Source organism: Onychomys torridus, chromosome 4 (genome assembly GCF_903995425.1).
Source record: "Onychomys torridus chromosome 4, mOncTor1.1, whole genome shotgun sequence".
Classification (NCBI taxonomy): Eukaryota; Metazoa; Chordata; class Mammalia; order Rodentia; family Cricetidae; genus Onychomys; species Onychomys torridus.
The window spans coordinates 127136073-127155360 of NC_050446.1; the positions used below are offsets into that span (position 1 = coordinate 127136073).

The following is a 19288-nucleotide window of genomic DNA, read 5'->3' on the forward strand; positions in this document are numbered from 1 at the left end:
ACTGAGGTAAGTAATCACTTCCACTGTGGTCCAATCTGTCCCAACTGTTTCCCTTTGAAACAGATGCAGTCTTTGGAAACAGCCACGAGGTCACACAGAGCCTCCAGTATACAGTTTGTCCCAAGTAACAAAGCTACCCTTCAAACCCGCTTCTTTCCCAAAACTTAAGTCTTTTTTTCTTCTGTTTTTCAATTTTCCTTTTTTTTTTTTTTTTTTTTTTTTGTTTTTTTTGTTCTCATTTTTTGGAAAGCAGCATAGTAACAATCGTTTGTAGGCCTGTCCAAGGCTGTGGTCACAAGTGTAAACATCACTTGCATATCAGGAAGAGAAAAAGCAGGAGTCGGTAAGAAAACTAAACAATGAAGCGGATCTCACTCCAGCTACTCTTACCCTCTTCCTCCTTAGCCGACTGCGATCTTGTTTTCTTCTAGAAAGTGGGGGAACTGGTGCTTGGCCACACCATCAGGGACAGCAGCAGGCTTCTCCATGTTCCCACTCACAGCAGACTGAGAACCATCAAGCTTGGAAAGCGTGGCGTTGCTCACCACGGAGCTGGCACCCAGGGACACCGGCAGGGTGGGGATGCCTCCGCTCTGGATCACAGAGATCTCATTGGTCTTCATGGCCAGACCCCCATTGAGGACGCTGGTATACTGGTTCCACGTGGCGGGGTCCACACTCATGGTGGGGGACAGGAGTTCCTTGGGAAACATCTCAGACACTCTCTTTCCCTCTGCACCTAGCCCAGCCACAGTGCTCTCTATGGCCAGCTTCCTGCCACGCCGGGCGGAGTTATTGTTGGCCCCATGCGTCATGTAGTGTACCTGTGGGAGACAGCAAAGAGGGTTCATCAGATCAAGTCCCCTGCCTGTTCGAAAGCCTAATCTCCATATGCTCATGCACCTCCAGATGGTGCACACCATCCAACCTTCATAATCATATCCTTTTTCTTAGAAATTAGACCAGGGGTGGTGGACAAGCTTTTGAGAGGTAGTACAGTACAGCCTTGAGTTCAAGGGCAACCTTAGCTACATAGTGAGACCTTGTATCAATAAGCCAGAAAATAATAAATTCAGATATCTGGACTGTATCAGGAAGAGGAGAGAACAGTCTAGCCACCCTTTGCCAACACCCTACCAACATTAATAAGGGTAGGGAATACTCTCCAGCCACATCTGCCTAGCCATTCATGGGTACATTTACATAAACGTCTACTACTCTGGGCCAGAACATTACACTTAACTGAGTAGCAGAGAAATGGAAAAGCGCTGTGGAAGCAGACTGTCCAAGCTGAGATTCATGGGACTGTCTGTTCACTGTGAGCTTCTCGGCCCCCTATTACTGTTACTTTTACAAACCCTACTGTGGGGGAAAGAGGCATGTACTTCTCACTACAAGTCAATCTCACAGATATGCAAATGGGAATATTACTTAAAAGGTAATTTAGGCTGGGCAGTGATGGCACAGGCCTTTAATCCTAGCACTTGGGAGGCAGAGGCAGGTGGATCTGTGAGTTCAAGGACAACCTAGTCTACAGTACAGAGCGAATTCCAGTACAGTCTGAGCTACATTCTCCCCACCCGCAAGCCTTCACCTCTCAAGAACTAGAACCCACCAAGCCTGCTTCAGAAGGTGCTAGGGACACCCCAAGGGCTTTTATGAATACTAGGCAAGTACCTGAAAAGACCAGCTACACCCCACAATAGCTCTTGAGCTTTTCTTGTAGTGCAGGAGATCAAACAGACTCCTGAATGAAACCAGTGTCTCCAACACCAAGTGGAGAGAGGCATCCCACATAGGCATTGAGATTTGAACCCGGGGCCTCTGCAAGAACAGTAAATGGTTTTAGCCCTGAGCTAGATCTAGAGTACTGGGTACAGGTTTGATTCACCACACCTGACCACAATGCTTTATCTCACCAAGTTCAAAAGCATCACAGTTTGGGACTAGAAAGATAGTGGAGCAATTAGGGTCACGTGTTACTCTTGCAGGGCCTGATTTCAACTCTAGAACCCACATGTTAGCTCAAAACATCTATTACTTCTGATTGATTTCCTTCCTCTGACCTCCATAAGTACAAGGCACAGACATGGTGCACATATATACACACAGGCAAAACACTTGTACCCACAAAAGACAGCAAGGTATGGTGGCTCACACCTATAATCCCAGCAATCAGGAGGATGAGTTTAAACCAGCCTAGGCTACTTGAGACAGGAAACGGCTCACCTAGCAACTTACCTAGCAACCATAGGATTCTGGGTTCCATCCTCAGCAAGACACTAAACCAAATAAAAACTAGGTTTGGTGTAGTCTATCTGTCACACTAGCAGTCAGGAGTTATCAGCAAGGTCATGAGTTCAAGTTCATTAATGAGGCCAGCCTGAATACCCACCTTTTCTCCCAAAACAAAAGCTTCACGTGCTGGCTGAGCTGTTGCTGTACCTGATTCTTCTTTTTCTCTTCTGTTTTTTGTTTTTAAACAGGATCTGTATAGGCCTGGCTGTCTTGGAATTCACTGTGGAGACTAGGCTGGCCTCAGAGATCCACTTGCCCCTCTCTGCCTTCCCGGTACTAGAGTAAATAAATGCAGGACAATAGGTTTCCCCCTGTAGTGGGGCTGTGGCTGGAGCCCAGAGCATGCGGGTGGTAACCCAGCACTCTACCACTGAACTCCCATCCCCTTTTTTGAGACAGGGTCCTACTACATAGCCTTAGCTGGCCTGGAACTTGCTATGTAGACCAGGTTGGCCTCCAACTCAAAGAAGAGTCCCCCTGCTTCTGCATCTGGGGGATTTAAAGGACCAAGACACCATAAACTGACTGATGTTTTCTATCCAGAGAGGTCGCACACCAGTCAATCAGTGCTCAACACCCATCATCAGAACCCACCTTCAGGTTGCCTTTCGTGGTGAAGGCTCGCCCACATATGTTGCAGACAAAAGGCTTTTCTCCCGTGTGCGTGCGCTCATGGATCTGGAGGGCACTGGCAGATGAGAAGTTCTTTCCACACCGTGTACAGCAGTGTTGTTTGGCCTGTCGGCGTGGCTGTGCCACCAGCAAAGGCGTCACGCCTGAGGACAAGCTGGAGGGTCCCACAAAGGGGCCAGGAACTTCAACTTTGACATAGGTGGGCTGTGCTCGGATAAATGTTGACGGGATGCTGGTACGACCTAGCGCGGAGTGGGGAAAGAGATAAACCTCCATCATCTGATAGCCAACTCACTATTAAAAACAAACCCTCCGTAACAACCGTCTAAACAAGATGAGTAGCTTACAATAATTCAATAGCAGCTCGCTTAGAATGTGTGTGTGCGCACGCGTGCACGCGCATGGGGCTGTGGTGTGGAAGTTCAAAGGCAGCCTTGGCTGTTCCTGTTATCAAACACGTCTTTGAGACAGGGTCTCTCATGAATCTAGAGTATCATCTGTAAGTGGGCTAGGTTACTGGCCAGTGAGCTTTGTCTCCCACCAGCCAGCACCAGTTATAAGTGCATCCCAGCATGCCTGGCCTTTTACATGGGGACCTGAACTCAGATCGTTAATATGAACCTGACCTCTTTGAGTTCTTATTTATACACACACACACACACACACACACACACACACACACACACACACTCAAATACTCATGAAAACTTGCCCTTTTTTATGCTTTAAAGCTTGGGTAACGTAGAAATATGTGTGCAGATAACATCCAAGTCTCAGAATAAGATATCATTGTCAGGGTTCCAGCTTATCATGTCAGCTACTTCGCTGGGAGGCAGAGGTAGGGTGTGGAGTTCAAGGATCGCCTTGACTGCAAAATGAATTCAGGGTGGTATCCTCCCCAACGCCCTGAAAAAAAGCCAGATACAGTGGTGCATGCCTTTAATCCCAGTACACAGGAGGCCAAGGAGGCAGGTGACCTTAGGTTTGAAGTCATCCTGGTCTAGACAGTGAGAACCTATCTTAAAAAATAAGATGAAGGGCTGGAGAGATGGCTCAGAGGTTAAGAGCACTGGCTGTTCTTCCAGAGGTCCTGAGTTCAATTCCCAGCAACCACATGGTGGCCCACAACCATCTACAATGACATCTGGCTCCCTCTTCTGGCCTACAGGCTGAACACTCACTGTATACATAATAATTAAAACAAAAAACATATTTTAAAAAAGAAAAAAAATGGAAAGGATAGAGGCTGGGGGCTGCTGCCCAGATGAAAGATATCCTGGGTCGAAATCCCGGCAGCACAATAAACGAAGTCGCCACTTTCACACCAAACCTTGGCATTTTCTGTGATTCTAACGAGGTATTCTGACCAATAGACACCATTGATGCATCTAACAGAAAGTATCGTCTTCCTATGTGAGCACTGTGTTTCCTAGCAGGAACTCAGTTCCAAGCCAACTACTGCTTGATTTCCATAGTCCAAACAGTACCTACTCCACAAACACATCTACCCAGGGGTCAAACTAAAAAAAAAAAAAAAATTAAAAAAAATCAAACAGAACCAACATCCACGCTGTCCACACTCAACCAGCATGACCCATGATAACCAAGTAGAAAGCCTATCAGGTCCCTCTAGCCGGAAGTGCAGAATGACTAATTGCCCTACAGAAACTGCTTCAAGTCACACTGTCAAGTTCAACCCAGGCTCCTTTCCTGGTGACCTGGAGCCCCAGAGGGACATTAAGTGAAATCCAAAGCTTCATCACCTTCCATGTCGATGCGGCAGCTCTCGACACCCTCAGCCTTGTTCGCCTCGGGAGACTGCGACTTGATGCTTTCGGCTTGGCTGTTGGCGGGGGACACGGCCTGGAAGCACATGGTCTCCGTGGTATCTGGGCTTCGGCTCTGACCCTCCTGGTCACCCAGGAGCGAGGAGGAGTCATTGGTCAGGCAGTTATCACTCTCCACTGAGCCGTTTTCTCGGCTGCTCTGCCTCTGCAGGCCCAAAGGGTGAGGAATCCCCTTTCCCTGAGCGTCCAGGGAAGCCATCACAGAAAAGCCCAGAATGGGTGACACCAGGTGGGTACTGGGAACTGATGTGGAGACCTTTGAAGAGACACTGGGTCCATCCTGGGGACAGACGCCATCTGCTTCGACCCTTTCCACCATGTCTTCCTGGCAGACGGCATTGGCACCGCCGTTCTCACTGACGGCCATGGGCTCAGGACCTGTAAAGTCACAGGGGCTCTCCGGCAGGGGCGTGTTAGGGATCTGGCCACCCATGTGCATTCGGATATGTTGCTGCAACATGACGGCATTGGTGAACTTCTTCTGGCAGATGGGACACGAGTGTTGCGTTTTTATGGCGGTGTTGGTCCGGTGCACCCCAAGGTGTGTCTTCAGGTTGCCTTTGGTGGAGAAGGCCCTGCCACAGATCTTGCACTGGAACGGTCTCTCCCCTGTGTGGGTACGGTAATGCATCTTGAGGGAACTCTGACAGCTGAGCACTCGGTGGCAAATGAGACACTCGTTGGGGTCGGTGGTGGCCTTGTCAATGTTCTCCACAAGCTGCTGCAATTTCAGAGTCTCCGATCCTGACTCCGGGGTCCCACTCCCCTGGAAGACCCCAACCCTTGGGGGATTATGCACCAGACCCACCCCAAGCAGTGGAAGTCCCACCTCATTTTCTGGAGAAGGCCCTGGCTGCATGTCAGCGGGCAGGGAGCCACCCATGAGGTCCTTGGGGTTAGGCCCCGAAGTGAGCTTTTGAGGTAGCCCTATGGAAGGGGTTCCTGTGACATGGACAGGCTCGGTGTCTACAGACAGACTTGATTCATCTACAGGGATGGGGACAGAGAGTGAATAGGGGGGGCCGGTGCCTCCTGCCACTTTGTCCTGGAATTCGGCAAACAGCTGGGGGTTTGCCTTCACCTGAGGGTGTCGGTGGAAATGTACCTTGAGGTTGCCCTTGGTGGTGAATCGGTGACCACAGACAGAGCACACGTAAGGTCTCTCTCCGGTGTGGGAGCGGAGGTGGATCTGCAGGGAGCTATCGGTCCCGAAAACCTTGCTACAGTACTTACACTTGTGTTTGCCGAGGATGGCCTCGTCCTTGGCCTTGACATCCAACGCGGCCGCGGAGATGTTTGGGAGCTTCCCTTTTCCTTTCTTGGATGGATCGAGTGCCACAGTAGAGAAGGGACTCTGAAGGAGCACAGAGCCCGGGGTCTGAGGTAGCAGGGCACTTGGGAGACGAGACATGAAGTTGGGGAGAACCCGAGTCCCATCAGGCTTCAAGGTGAAGGGCGTAAACCCTGGAGACAACGAGTTTGCTGTAGAGGGGACGCTAGCATGAGGTAGTTTGGCTGGTTTCAAGGCATCTAGAGACAGAGCTGGGTTGGAGGATTTCTGGCTGAGCAGAGCCACAGCTGCGGACACCTGCTGGGATACGGACACCTGCTGAGACACATGGTTGCTTAAGGCCTTCAGCGTGTCTGCACCCGCCACTCCAGAGTGGAGGGCATGTGCAGCCCACATGTTCACCTGGATGCGGATTTGTTCTGTGAGTTGAATCTGTTGGAGCTGCTGCTGCTGCAGACACAGGATCTGCTCCAGGACCCACGGGATGCTGTGGGCAACTGGCACAGGCGCTGCAGGGGCATCCACACTCCGCTGGTTCACTGCCACCTTGGTGCCACGGAGCGCCTGCAGAGTCACATTAGTGTTGGCCACTTTGCCTTTGGGTAAATAGCTTATGTCCTGGGGTGTGGGTGGCTCTGTCTTTAAGTACAGGATGGAGTCTGGGCCCAGCTTTTCCTTCGAGTCCCCTGAGCTGCTGCTGCTGTCCTGGGGACTGTCCTTACTGCCTGGGCTGTCCGGATGGTGGCTGAGGACAGCTCTGGGGAAGTCCTCTGAAGGCACTGGCCCCTCACTGTCATTCATGATGAGGACAGGAGGATTTTTAGGGCAACTTTTCTTGTGTTCCATGAACTCAGAGAGACTGAAGAACTCAGCACAGCACTTCTCACAGATGTGAGTCTCCTCTCGCCGGAAGCGCTTCACCTGGGCCACGCCTTCTGTCACTCCGTCGCCATTCCCTGGGGAGTTCACTGGAGCACCTGTGCAAGGAGAGAGAAAGGTAAGCACCCTCACCTGAAAAGGGACCTGGAGTGACAGACAGACAGGTCCCCATTACCACCGGTCCTGATTCAGGCAGAGTATGGGACAAAGTCCCTACAGCCTGAATGACCTAAACAGGGTATAAGGAGAACCATGTCTCCCTAGAAGACACACACCCCATGCCTGTCTGTGTGTACAACTTTATCTGGGTGGAGTCTTTTATTTTAAAGTCTCACTTAGCCCAGGCAGCCCCAAACCTGCTTTGTAGCTGAGGCTGGCTTTGAACTCCTAACCCTCCCTGCCTCTGCTTCCAGAGTACTGGGATTACAAGAGTCTGTTACCATGCTCAGCTTGGACAGGGGGTCTTTGGCAAACGTTAGGCTGGATCTTTTGTTGTTGTTGTTTTTTTCAAGACAGGGTTTCTCTGTGTAGTTTTGGTGCCTGTCCTGGATCTCACTCTGTAGACCAGGCTGGCCTCGAACTCCCAGAGATCTGCATAGCTCTGCTTCCCAAGGGCTGGGATTAAAGGCCTGCGCCACCGCCCAGCTTAGGCTGGGTCTTAAACTTGAGTGTTTAGCATCACTCCAAGAGGAAAGATAGGGACCAGTGAGACAAGACAGTCACAGAGAACAGGGACTCTAGAAGGCCAAGGCAGAAATGGAGTCAAGGGGCTTCACCAAGAACTACCGAAACCATTCATAGGAACCGTATCCATTTCCCAGAGCCTCTAGGAAGAACCCTGTCACCAAAACTCAGACCTTCCACACCTGTGACAAGGAATCAACTGCTGCTATCCAACTTGTCATTAGGTGCAGCAACACAGGATACACAGCTCTCTTACTAAGGATCTTACTCTGTAGTCCAGGTTAGCACTGAATTTACAGCAATCCCACCTCAGCCTCCCAGGTGCTAGGATTATAGCCATGTGCCACTACTAGATGGTTTGTTAAGCCAACCCCCATTAATCCCTGGAAAAGCCAATAGAGGACAGCCAATACCAAGGACATTGAAACTGGGTCAAATCCTACCTGATCTCCACCATGACCCAAGCAAAATGGAATATAGTAAATCACAATCAACCCAGGCAATAAGCATCCATCACCCAGGGGTGACAAGTTTAAAGGGTCTACATAGCAAGTTCCAGGCCATTCAGTGAGACCCTGTCTCAAAAACAAGAATCCAAAGACAGGCTGGTATGGAGCATTAAAAGCCAGCTAGTTAACTCAGTGAGACAGGTTCAATTCAGGGATATAGCTCAGTGGTAGAGAGCTTGACCAGCATGCAAGAATTCTGAGTTCAATCCCCAGTACCACATACATACGTCGAATATAGAACACAGTAGACCTGGTCAATGTGCAAAAACTGACAGACTGGTGATGTGTGCAGACAGACTCCACGTCCTCTCAAATGGGAAGTCTGCTGTGTACCATTTAGGATACATGAGCCTTTACGTAGAAATAGAAATGCAAAAATAGAACAAGAAATGGGAGGAGACATCCCGGAGCACACCTTTAATCCCAGCACTTGGGAGGCAGAGGCAGGCGGATCTCTGTGAGTTCGAGGCCAGCCTGGGCTACCAAGTGAGTTCCAGGATAGCCATGACTGTTATACAGAGAAACACTGTCTCGTAAAACCAAAAAGAAAGAAATGGAAGGCCAACGCCCCAGTATTCTGCCACCTGCTGCCATTCACTCCTGAGACATTAAACACAGAAGTAGTCAGAGCTGTTCTACTTGGCCTTTCTCAGTGTTTAGACAGTGCAGCAGCATGCCCTCAACAGACTGGTGTTTAGGATTCTGAGTCCTTTCTCTCAATTATTTGTCTGTCTGTGGCCACGTGGATGGGTTTGCTCGTGCAATTCCATGTATGGAAGTCAGGACAACTTGTGAGAGTTGGTTCTCTCCTCATCCGCTGTGGTCTACTGCAACTTAACCAGCTGAGCCATCTTACAGGCCGAGAGTCTCACATAGGCCAGTCTGATCCTCATCCTCCTGCCTCTTCCTCCCAAGCGCAGGATGATCTACACCTGTGGTGAGGGAGAGTAGCTCCTATGGGTTCAGCCTAGAGCCTCACATGCTGGGGAAGCACCCTAGCTCTACCTGCATCACAGCAAAATCCACTGCCAAGTAGCTGCCAAGTTCAATCTAGCACAGCCTTGATAAAACTCTCAACTGAGTGACAGGATGGAACGTTAAGAGGCATGTGTGACTGAGGGAAGGGCCAACAGCCTGGAACATTGGAATGTCAAGGTACCAAGGATACTGGACTTACACCTTAAGAATGTTTATCAAGGGGCCGGAGAGATGGCTCAGTGGTTAAGAGCACTCACTGGACATGGGTTCAAACCCCAGCACCCACACGATAGCGCAAAACTATCTAACTCCAGTTCCAGGGGATCTGATGCCCTCCTCACCTATGGGCACTCCATGTATATAAAACACACACACACACACACACACACACACACCACCACCAACAACAACAACAACAAAGAAGTCCCTGTAAATGCAACGCAACTAGGCCCTCAGATGGTGACTAAAACCATGCCTCAAACATTACTCTGCAGTTCTTACTGCTCAGGGACAGGGACACTAGGGACCCTGCTTTAGGTCTTTCAGGGTCAGTCTGGGCTACCTGACACCTTGTCTCGATGTCACACCACACAGTGAACACAGCTTTTGCACCAATGCTGCTCAGTCAATCCTATTTCAAGACTCCAGCCAGCATCAGATCGGTTCAAGAGTGCTTGCTCTTCTTCCAGAAGACCAGGGTTCGAGTCCCAGCACCCACATGGTTGCTGTAACTGTAACTCTAGTTCAGGAAGATCCTCCTCCAGCACCAGGCATGAACAGTCGGACTCAAAGCAAAAATGCAAACAGTAAAATAATCAGCTGGTGTCAGTGGTGGCACACGTCTTTACACCCAGCACTCAGGAGGAAGAGGCAGGTGGATCTGAGTTCAAGGCCAGCCTGGTCTACAGAGAAACTCTGCCCCTAAAAAAATTTAATTGGGTTGGGGATTTAGCTCAGTGGTAGAGTTTGCCTAGCAAGTGCAAGGCCCTGGGTTCAATCCTCAGCTTAAAAATAATTAATTAATTAGATCTTAAAAAAAAAAAAAAAAAAAAAAAACTCCTCTAGGAGGAACAGGTACAGAGCGGTAGGCAGCCACACGTGAAGATGCACATCTTCCCTGAAAGGCTGACTATATGAATTTTATCTCTGCCTCAGCAACTCCAATGCTTGCACACAGCAACACCAACAGCTCTTGGTCTCTCAAGTTTCCAGTTAGAAAAATGAAGAGTAAACCAGAAAAATTATGGAAGACTCCCTCTTCAGTACCAGTCATGGTGCTGTTGGGCGCCCCCACCTGAGGTCAAAATATACTCAAAAACAACCCTGTCTTCTCCAGGAGAACACAAGAGTTTGCTTTGTTTGTTGTTTGATTTTGTTTTTAGAGATGGGGTTCTCTGGGTAGCCCCGGCTGGCCTCAAACTCAGAGATCCCCCACCTCTGCCTCCCGAGTGCCGAGACTGAAGGCCACCAGGCTTGGCTGCACCACTTTTCCTGTTGTTTGAACTGAAGTGCTCACAGGCCACACTGGCCCTGAATTCACTGTAGCCCAGGCAGCCTCAAACTTCCGTTTCTGCCTCAACCAGGATTATAATAAATACTTCAGCACTTCAGGCTTTGCTGCCCAAGAATTTTTAGGAGAGAAAGGAGTTTTCTGAAAGGCAGGAAACAGGCTGGGCAGGGTGGGTGTATAAAAACATAAATGTCTCCGGGGAAGTGAAACTCCTGCCTCCTAGACAAGGCCTGGGATAGAAAACTGTAGCCATGGCTGTCCTGGAACTCACTCTGTAGACCAGTTTGTCTTGGAGCTCAGAGATCCCCCTGCCTCTGCCTCCTAAGTCCTGGGGTAAAAGGCGTGTGCCAGCCAGGCGGTCCCTTCCAAAGTGGCACCAACTAGGCTAGAGGGCAAGCGCTTCCAGTGAAGTCGTTTCCATTCGGCCTTCACACCTCACCCACTCACCGCCCTCCACCACTTGTCCAGATCTTCACCTTCCAATCTCCCGCTTCCAGCTTCCTAGTGCTAGAATATTAGAATGCATGCAACAATCTAGTTCTAAGTTTTCTGAAAACATGAAAATGGACCCTACAGCTTAGCTGCAAGCAAGCACTCTACCAATTGGACCACATCCCCACCTGTCTTTAAAAGGCCAATGCATTCTCCAAGCATAGCCACACCACACTATAACTAACTAGGCCATCTTTGTTAGTCAGGCAATTGAAGTACCTTTGAACCCATTTTGCAGATGTAAACTAAACACTAAAGTTCAGCAAGATTTAAGTAACCAGAGCTATTTCTTAAAACGTATTGCATCAGTTTCTGCAGTTTTTCCATTTCTCACTTAATTGCTTCATCCCTCATGAAATGTCCACATCAAGTGTTTGTTGACCTCTACATACCAATAGCCAGACTCTTCCGATTCTGAAGCCAGCATTTTTAAATTTTGTTTTGAGACAAGATCTAGCTATGTAGCCTAGGCTGTCTTTGAACTCACTATGTAGCTTAGGCTGACTCCGAATTCCTAGCAAGCCTCCTGCCTCGGCTTCCCAAGTACTGGCATTTATTATAAGCGTGTACTACTGTACCAGACTCTAAGGCAGCAGTCTTCACCTGGAATCCATTAAACTTATCTAAGATCTACTATTTCTTTCAGTCCGGCTCGTAAGGAACATGAGACATAGTATGAACAGCAACTAGGACTGTCAAAACCAGAAACTACAATGTCCTCAGAGTGCTATGGCTCTTGCACCTTCTGGATAACTGTGGCATTTGACTGGCAGACAGGATACCAGACCTGCCATTTTATTAATAAAAGGGTACACGTTACTACAATATCCCCCTAATATCAATAAAGGGATGGATCCTGTAGACTCCAAAGGCAGAGAGAGGCTCAGAGGGGTCCTGTCTGTAGTACCAGCTCAGCCTCTGGTATGACCCCCACCCCCACACTGGGTATTGAGCCCAAGCCCTCACACCAGCTAGGGGAGGGCCTCTCCTACTGAGCAGTATCTCCAACCCCCACTCTTTAATCTCCAGGACTTAGCATACCCACATGCAATGCAAACACCATGTAAATAGTTCTCAGAGTGCATTGTTTGGGGGAGAAATGGACAGAGACAACAGCCAGGAGCGCAGGCTCACCTTTGCCTTTTCGAGGGGGGGAGATAAGAAGGACTAGATGTCTGTTCGCTGGTCACTGTACTTTGTTCCCTAGTATTCTGTACATCTTAGAATTGGGCTGGGAAGGGACTTATGGCACAAAAAGTTAAGCCCCTCTGCTCCAGAAGGATCCACCAGTTCTAAGTGATTTACAGCCAGGATGCCAACTGCCTTCACTGTATACACAAGCCCCAAAGCCAGCCTCTCTCTCCCTCCAGCCTGGCCGCTCACTGCACCAGCAACATCCCACTTAAAAACTGCAGCCGCTGTTTGCTTAGGCAGGGGGGAAAAAAAAAAAACCTACCCCGTCCATACCACCACCGGCAAATAGTGGGACCAGTATTTGCCAAGGAGTAAGAGGACCCTGTTAGGAACAATTGCTGGCTATGCTTAAGTTAGCCTGAAGGAAAGGGAAGCCAAAGTCCACAGGGATAGCGCCAGCAAGCCAGGGCTTCCAACCCCCACCCCAAATTTTAGGAATGTTATCTCTGCAGCATCTAGTTATCCAGTAAGTTGGAAGAATGCAGTAAACCCAGCAGGGGTCTCAGATTCAATCTCGGCCAGATGGATGGAAAATACACTTACTATTGTATAGGAAGAAAGCTAATCAACCAGGAGGCCAATCCCTGGCCGGAGACACTCAAACAGTTAAAAAACAAAATAAAATCTGTAGATCTCGATAAAAGCCTGGCGACTCAGGCTTTGCTTATCTGTTACTACTGGTCCTGTATTAGGAGAATGACAATGAGCAACTTACCTAAGGCACATGGTATCTTAGCCCCAGCCCTACCTCCAGGATAAGCGCTTACCAAAAAACAAAAAGGAATTATGTCTCTGGGTATTATTGACCCAGCTGTAAGGGCTTTTTCTTTTAAACCAGTTTCATATAGCAAGCCTTGAAATCTACGTGTAGAGATCATATTCGATCTGATATTTAAGTCTCTACTTAATCAAAAAACCCACAAAAATTAAAAGCAGTCATGGATCAAAGTTCAGGGGCCCTGTAGAAAAGATTTTTAAAGGGAGAGCCACTGGAATGGCTTAGTGGCTCAGTGTGTAAAGATGCTTGCCACCACATCTAACGACGAGTTAGATCAGCTTGCTTCTGACCTCCACATACATACTAATTGTGGCAGCACACAAAATAAAACATTGAATTTTTTAAGGGCCAAAGGCTCAAAATAAACCTTATTTAAATAAGGGATGCCCTGTCACCTCCTGCTTCAACTGGAACAAGCTTACACACTCCAAGACAGAGCAGAGGTCTCTCTCTGGAATTGAGAGGCTGTCTGTCTCCAGCCTGTCTCCAAGGCTTTAACATGTTCAGGTGTGTTTGTTTAAAAAAAAAAAAAAAAAAGTACAGATTAAAGTGATTAGTAACCTCCTCAATTAATTTCTTATTCATAATTTTTTCAAATCACATGCTCACAAGAAATGAACCCAAACTGTTTTAGTTCTGATTGTTTCTCGGGGGTCCCATCACCCACACAGCTTCTACCGGGATTTGAAAAGTCAAAGGGGGGCTGGCTACAGCTTCCAATCCCAGCAGTGGAGGCAGAGACAGGAGCTCACAACACTGGAGAGGCTGGAATGGTTATGGTCACAAAGATGCCAAGGCTACACAGACAGACCCTGTGTGGAGGAAAAACAGACCAAACCAAATCAGCTTCAACCCCTAACCATGGCCACCTCTTACAGAGCTCTAAGCCCCCCATGGATTCAAGGAAGGCTAAAGTCAAGTTGGAGCAAAACCATGCACCAGGCCATGCCACCCCGGTAGCCTCCATTAACTTTCCAGTGAGTAAAATTCCAAAGGTACTTCAGTTCTAAGGATTAACGGCAAGGTCTTGCAAGGTCTCAGCCTGGGGTCTGGCACACAGCATGTTCCTGTTTCTAGAACTAGTAAAAACAACTTGAACAAAGTTACTGATCACACTCAACACACAATATGCTTCTATAGCACATATTTTCACTGCCAGTGTACACTAGTACCCAAAGCTGGGGGAGGGGGGTGATAATCTACCTAGACAAGGCTATATATACCCAGTTGACCTTCTTACCAAATCTTGCCAAAATCCTTTCTCCAAAAACTCTCATTTGACACTTTACATCCAAAAGGCAGAAATGTGAAACTAACCATGCCTCAGCGCCCAAAATGGTCCCCCAGTTCCCTACTTAGATGGGAGCCAGCTAACCGCTCATCACCAATGACAAAGTATCGTTTACTAGCGGCTGTGCACCATTGAGGGTGAGGGAATGCATTTTACATGCAATTTAATGAATAAAAAAGGTCCTCTGCAAATTACCGCCCCCTCCCCCTTTGGGGAACTCTAAATTCGCTTGAAACGTTAACTAAAGCCAGCACAGGCAGGTCAATAGAGGCTGGAAACAGGAGCTAAATTACTAAAAACCTGGGAATCGTAATAGCTGAAGGTTGTAATCCAGTTTAGCACAAAGGGCATTTGGAACCCTTTTGAGAAAATGCTAATTTTCCTCTAAGTACTGTAAGCCCCCTCTCTCCTCGACCACCTGCAGATTTTTTGATCTGCTAATTATTGCCCGGATTTCATTTTCTTAGCTCAAAAACTGCATTGTCCAACGGACTGACCACGAGGGATCCAAACGCTTCGCAATGAAGATTTTAATCATCTATCAATACTGAGACTGATCCCAAAATACAGCCATTAAATTTAAAAAAAAAAAAAAAAAAAAGTCCTTCTCCAAGGCCACGAGCGAGGGCTCCGCAAACACGTTCTAAGAAGTCTTGGAGAAGACTCCTACACGTACAAATGGAGATGGGGAAGGTAGGGACCCCGCCGAGATCCCCCGGGTGCAGATCTCGGGCCCAGCTTGCCTCACTCACCAGGTGTGTGTCCCGGTCCGCACATGACCCGTCTCCAGAGGGCTCCAGAGGGCGCCAGAGCGCTTAGCGGCCGGGATCGGACCGCAGGTCATCCGCAGAAAACGCTTCCCAAACCACTGTGGCAGCGCGCGCCCAGCGGCTTCAGGGCGCAGCCAGGTTAACCTCGACTGCAGCCAACGGAGATCTCGGAAGCCCTTCTATAGCAAGCTACTCATCCACGCTTCCCCCACCCCCAGAATGCAAACCACGGTCTAAAAACACAAAAACCACGCTAGTATGAGCTCACCCCAAATGGAGGGGGATGGGAGGTCAGTGCAGGACCAGGGGAGGGGTCAGGGCCCGGAGCTCGCCCCTCCTCTCCCGAGGAAGCAGGCGGGCTTAGGGTTAACCCTTTTGTTCCAGGTGGACCAAGCGACCCAGCCTCTCCTCGATCGTCACCCCCCCCCCCCTTCCAAGCTCCCCTGGCCAAGGCACAAAGAGTCCATCCCAGCTGCCGGGCCCTATGATGTGGGATGGTCCGACGCCCCAAAACTCACATCCATTCCCTCGACCAAGCAACAACCTTTCCATTTGCCCGGGGATGGGGGGGTTACAATGGGGTGGAGGCTCACTGAACTCTTGATAAACTCGGGAAGTTGCGGAAAAGTAGGAACGCACTCCCGGGAAAGCGGGAGCGTCCCAGTTGAGCGCGCAGAGTCCGCCGCTGCCGCGCACCGCCCACCAAGCGCGGAGAGCTGGAATCGGGCGGGAGGCCCAGGGGGACCCCCTCCCCCACGTTCCCAATTTCTCCGGCGACAGTCCGGCGGGCTGGGGCGAGGGGCTGGTGGAGACCGGCTGGGAAGGCGCTCGCCCGCAGCTCACGGCCGCGCCGAGGTCCTGAACTCCGCCGAGGCGCGGGCCGGGTCAACCGCAGCCCGACCTCTCCCCTTTCACCTCCCGGGCGTGTGCTGAGCAGTGCCGCCCGAGGGATTCGTGCAAAAAAATAAATAAAACGGCGAAGGTGCAATCCGGCGGAGGTGACCATGCACCCTCCACCCGGGCCCCGGCCGGCACCCTCCTGCTGGCCACTGTTATTTTTAGATAGTCGGAAATCAAAGATGGCTGGAGGTCAGGCCCCGAAAGGTTAGGGCGAGGAGCGGCAGCAGGCGGCGTAGCCCCGGGGGAAAGGCGGAAAACAGAAAAAAAGTAAACAAAATACATAAAATTGCAAAAAAAATAAAGTATAAGCCCCTAAAGGTAACTAAACCAAGTGGCTTCCCCGCCCTCGGTGCTGCGCGGGTGGCCCGCACCCCGGCCTGGGGGTGGGGAGAGGTCGCGCCCCCTCCCCCCACTCGGCCTGGGAGGGGCGCGTGCAACAGATCGCCCTCCTCGGGGGTCCCCCAGAGCTGCGCCCCCCCCCGAGGCTCCCAAGGGGGTGGCAGAGAGGGTGGGGAGACTTGAGGGTCTCTTTCTTTTAAAAGCGGCGCCACCAGAAAGTGTGGGAGAAGGAAGCCTAAGTTACCGGGGTAGGGGGGGTGTGCTTGTGTATCGAGGCGAGGGAAACCAATTATGGGACTGAGGACAAGGAGAGGCAAGCTGGGTGGAGAGAGAGGCAGAGGGAAAATGGGGGGCCAACTTCACCATAAGAAAGAATTGGGGGAAACTTTCATGGGAGAGTGGAAATGAGCTACCTCCCTCCGTCCCTCTGTCTCTCCTTTCCCGGAACGGAGTCCGGAATCCCTGTTCCAGAATCTGGTCTCGGAACCCGCGCCCTCGAGGGACGCACCGCGGTGGTGGGAGCGCCCTCCCGGGACGCACGGACAGACTGGCGCACGGACGGGGCCGCAGCCGCACTCACCCGGTTCCTCCGCCGCCGGCGCCTCTGCGAGGTCGGGGCTCGGCTGCTGCAGCGGCTGCTCGCCCTGGCCCTCCTCCGAGTTGATGTGTTGGGGCTTCGCCTGCTTGCGCCTCGACATGGTGCGCGCATCGGGGCGCCGGGAAGAGCCCCTGGTGACTTGCCACCAATTCCTGGAGTTGGGAAATTTTACCCCCCTTCGGCCGGAACGCGCATGTCCCAGTAATTATTATTATCAATAATGCATTGCGATTTATCATGAGCCCTGACAGCTGATTGGCCTGGGTCCAAGACCTCAGAGATCATTTAAATAAGCCCTCATTGATCAGGGAGGGGCGAGGCATGCTGGGCCTTGTAGTCCGGCCCTACATGTGACAAAGGCGTGTTCATCAGGGAAGCGTAGCTAATTAGCATCCGGGCTCAGATTGGCCGGGGCGTGGACCGACTCGGAGGGGACCATCCTCGCCGCCACTATCCTTGTGCTGGGACCAGAGAAGAAAAAGCGGGGAAATAGGTTTATTGAAAACCAGGGCTGGACATGAAAGTTCTAGAACTGATGTGTCTTGGTAATGCGCTTCAAAAATATTCCTGTAGTAATTGGCGTGGTTGATAACTACCAGCTGAAAAAGATCTCTCCCTTCACAGAAAAGTACATAGATTCCATTTTTACCTCTAAAATCAACCTTTCCGGGTTTTTTATTCAAAAATTTAAATTGCGTCTTGAAGGCTGCCGAAGTGGCCGGTGTGGTACGCGCGGCCTTCTGCCCATCCCAACTCTTCAAGCTACACCCCACCCCCTACCCAATTTCACACTATTCGTCCCGACCACAACTTGCCTCCTTAAAATGCTGAGTAATAGCCTTGGGAGTCATATTCATGAGCATGCGTTTGTTATTACAATGTAAACTTTCTCAGCCCGTCTGCTAACTGTTTAACGGGCAGATTAAAAGCAGACTTGGTCAGCGATGATTCCAGAATTGCGAGCTGTTGCGGTTTCTTTCACAGAAGCGGCTTCAGTCCGCTGTGGCAAAGAGTGGGCGTCCAGGAGGTACCCGAGTGTTTATACTCACTGGTTACTAGGACATTCTGCAATACAGACCTTCTTACAGAAAAGGCCACTTCTGTTAGAGGTTGTATGATTCTGATTGAGGGATGCCTGGAATTTCCTAAAGGGATGTGTGTGGATATAAAATTATACCTCACAAATCTCGTAAATTTAATTATTCTCTTGTCCAGTGTATATAAATAAGCTCAGTGGTCAAGTTTAACTGGCTGATGAGCCTTCTGTGGTGTCCCTATCAGACCTATGGATATGTGGTTCCTTATTTGGCATTTCCTTCCTTATAAGGGATAGGGCAGACATCGACCTTTCATCTTGGTGCTTTGCCAGGGTGTTTGTTTGTTTGTTTGGTTGGTTAGCTGTTTCTCAGGTTTCCTGTTTCTGAGAAGATGGTGAGGGAGAAAGGGTAAAGAGGAGCCTGGCCTCATGAGCATGTTCACCTGCGCCTTTGGACAAACCAAAGCTGAATAAATCAGCTGGAACACAATTTTAATATGGGTAGCTACAGATAAGACCTTATAGAAGAAACGCCTGACTTCCCATTTTGGCCAGTCTTCTGGAACATATTTTGAATTACTTGAAGGACATCTAAAACAAATAAGATAGCCCTTTTGCAAGCCAGGGTGGAGTTGGCAGGGAAGAATTCGTTTTCATGCTACATAAAAGCACTTAGGATTCTGATACTGAGTCAGAGGCAAATTAACACCTGCCCTCTGCCTAATCTACCGGTATTCCCAACACCTTTCTGGGAAGGGAGCTGAGCAGGCGCAGTCACTCACCAATCTAAAGGAATGTACACTTTACAGCTCAAGAAAGAGGAGCCCTTTAAGGAAGACATTGTGTAATATAGTTCTCTCCTTTATCTTGCTAGTGATAGTTAAAGCAAGGCAGCCATATCTGCCTTAGAATGAGGCAGGACCATTGGGCCAATTCCATCTCAATAGTAATAATGATGATAATAATAATAATCTTCAGGAGGAGGCTGAGGAAGGAAGAACTCAGGTTTGAGAGAAGTCCCTGTCTCTAAGGAAAGGTAAAATCAGGAAGAAGCAAACAGAGCACAATAGTGTTTTCCCTTTTTTTTTGTTTTGTTTTGTTTCTTGTTTTTTATCTCATGTGCTCTGGTGCTTTGTCTGCATGTATGTCTATGTGAGGGTGGAACTGGAGTTCCAGTCTGTGTGGGCTGTGAAAGCTGCCTTGTGGGTGCTGGAAACCGAACCCGGGTCCTCTGGAAGAGCACCCTTAACTACTGAGCCAT

At 49.6% G+C, this 19288-nt stretch overlaps 1 protein-coding gene across 1 annotated transcript; it reads right to left on the reverse strand.

Moving 5' to 3' along the window:
* Positions 1-353: 353 nt before the first annotated feature.
* Positions 354-17091, reverse strand: Sall4 (spalt like transcription factor 4). The gene is made up of 5 exons (XM_036184331.1): positions 16974-17091; positions 15794-16237; positions 4695-7046; positions 2893-3173; positions 354-824 (listed from the first exon to the last, which is right to left on the reverse strand). The coding sequence occupies exons 1-5, from the start codon at positions 17089-17091 to the stop codon at positions 402-404; spliced, it is 3618 nt and encodes a 1205-aa protein (XP_036040224.1). The 3' UTR covers positions 354-401.
* Positions 17092-19288: the final 2197 nt, after the last annotated feature.

Excerpts from the sequence above, each read along its gene's own strand:
- Sall4 (XM_036184331.1), bottom strand. The coding sequence starts at position 17,091 with ATGTCGAGGCGCAAGCAGGCGAAGCCCCAACACATCAACTCGGAGGAG. Across the intron at positions 16,238-16,973 it reads GCCGGCGGCGGAGGAACCGG|CCATCTTTGATTTCCGACTA; the intron begins GTGAGTGCGGCT and ends CCTGACCTCCAG. Across the intron at positions 825-2,892 it reads CCACGAAAGGCAACCTGAAG|GTACACTACATGACGCATGG; the intron begins GTGGGTTCTGAT and ends TGTCTCCCACAG.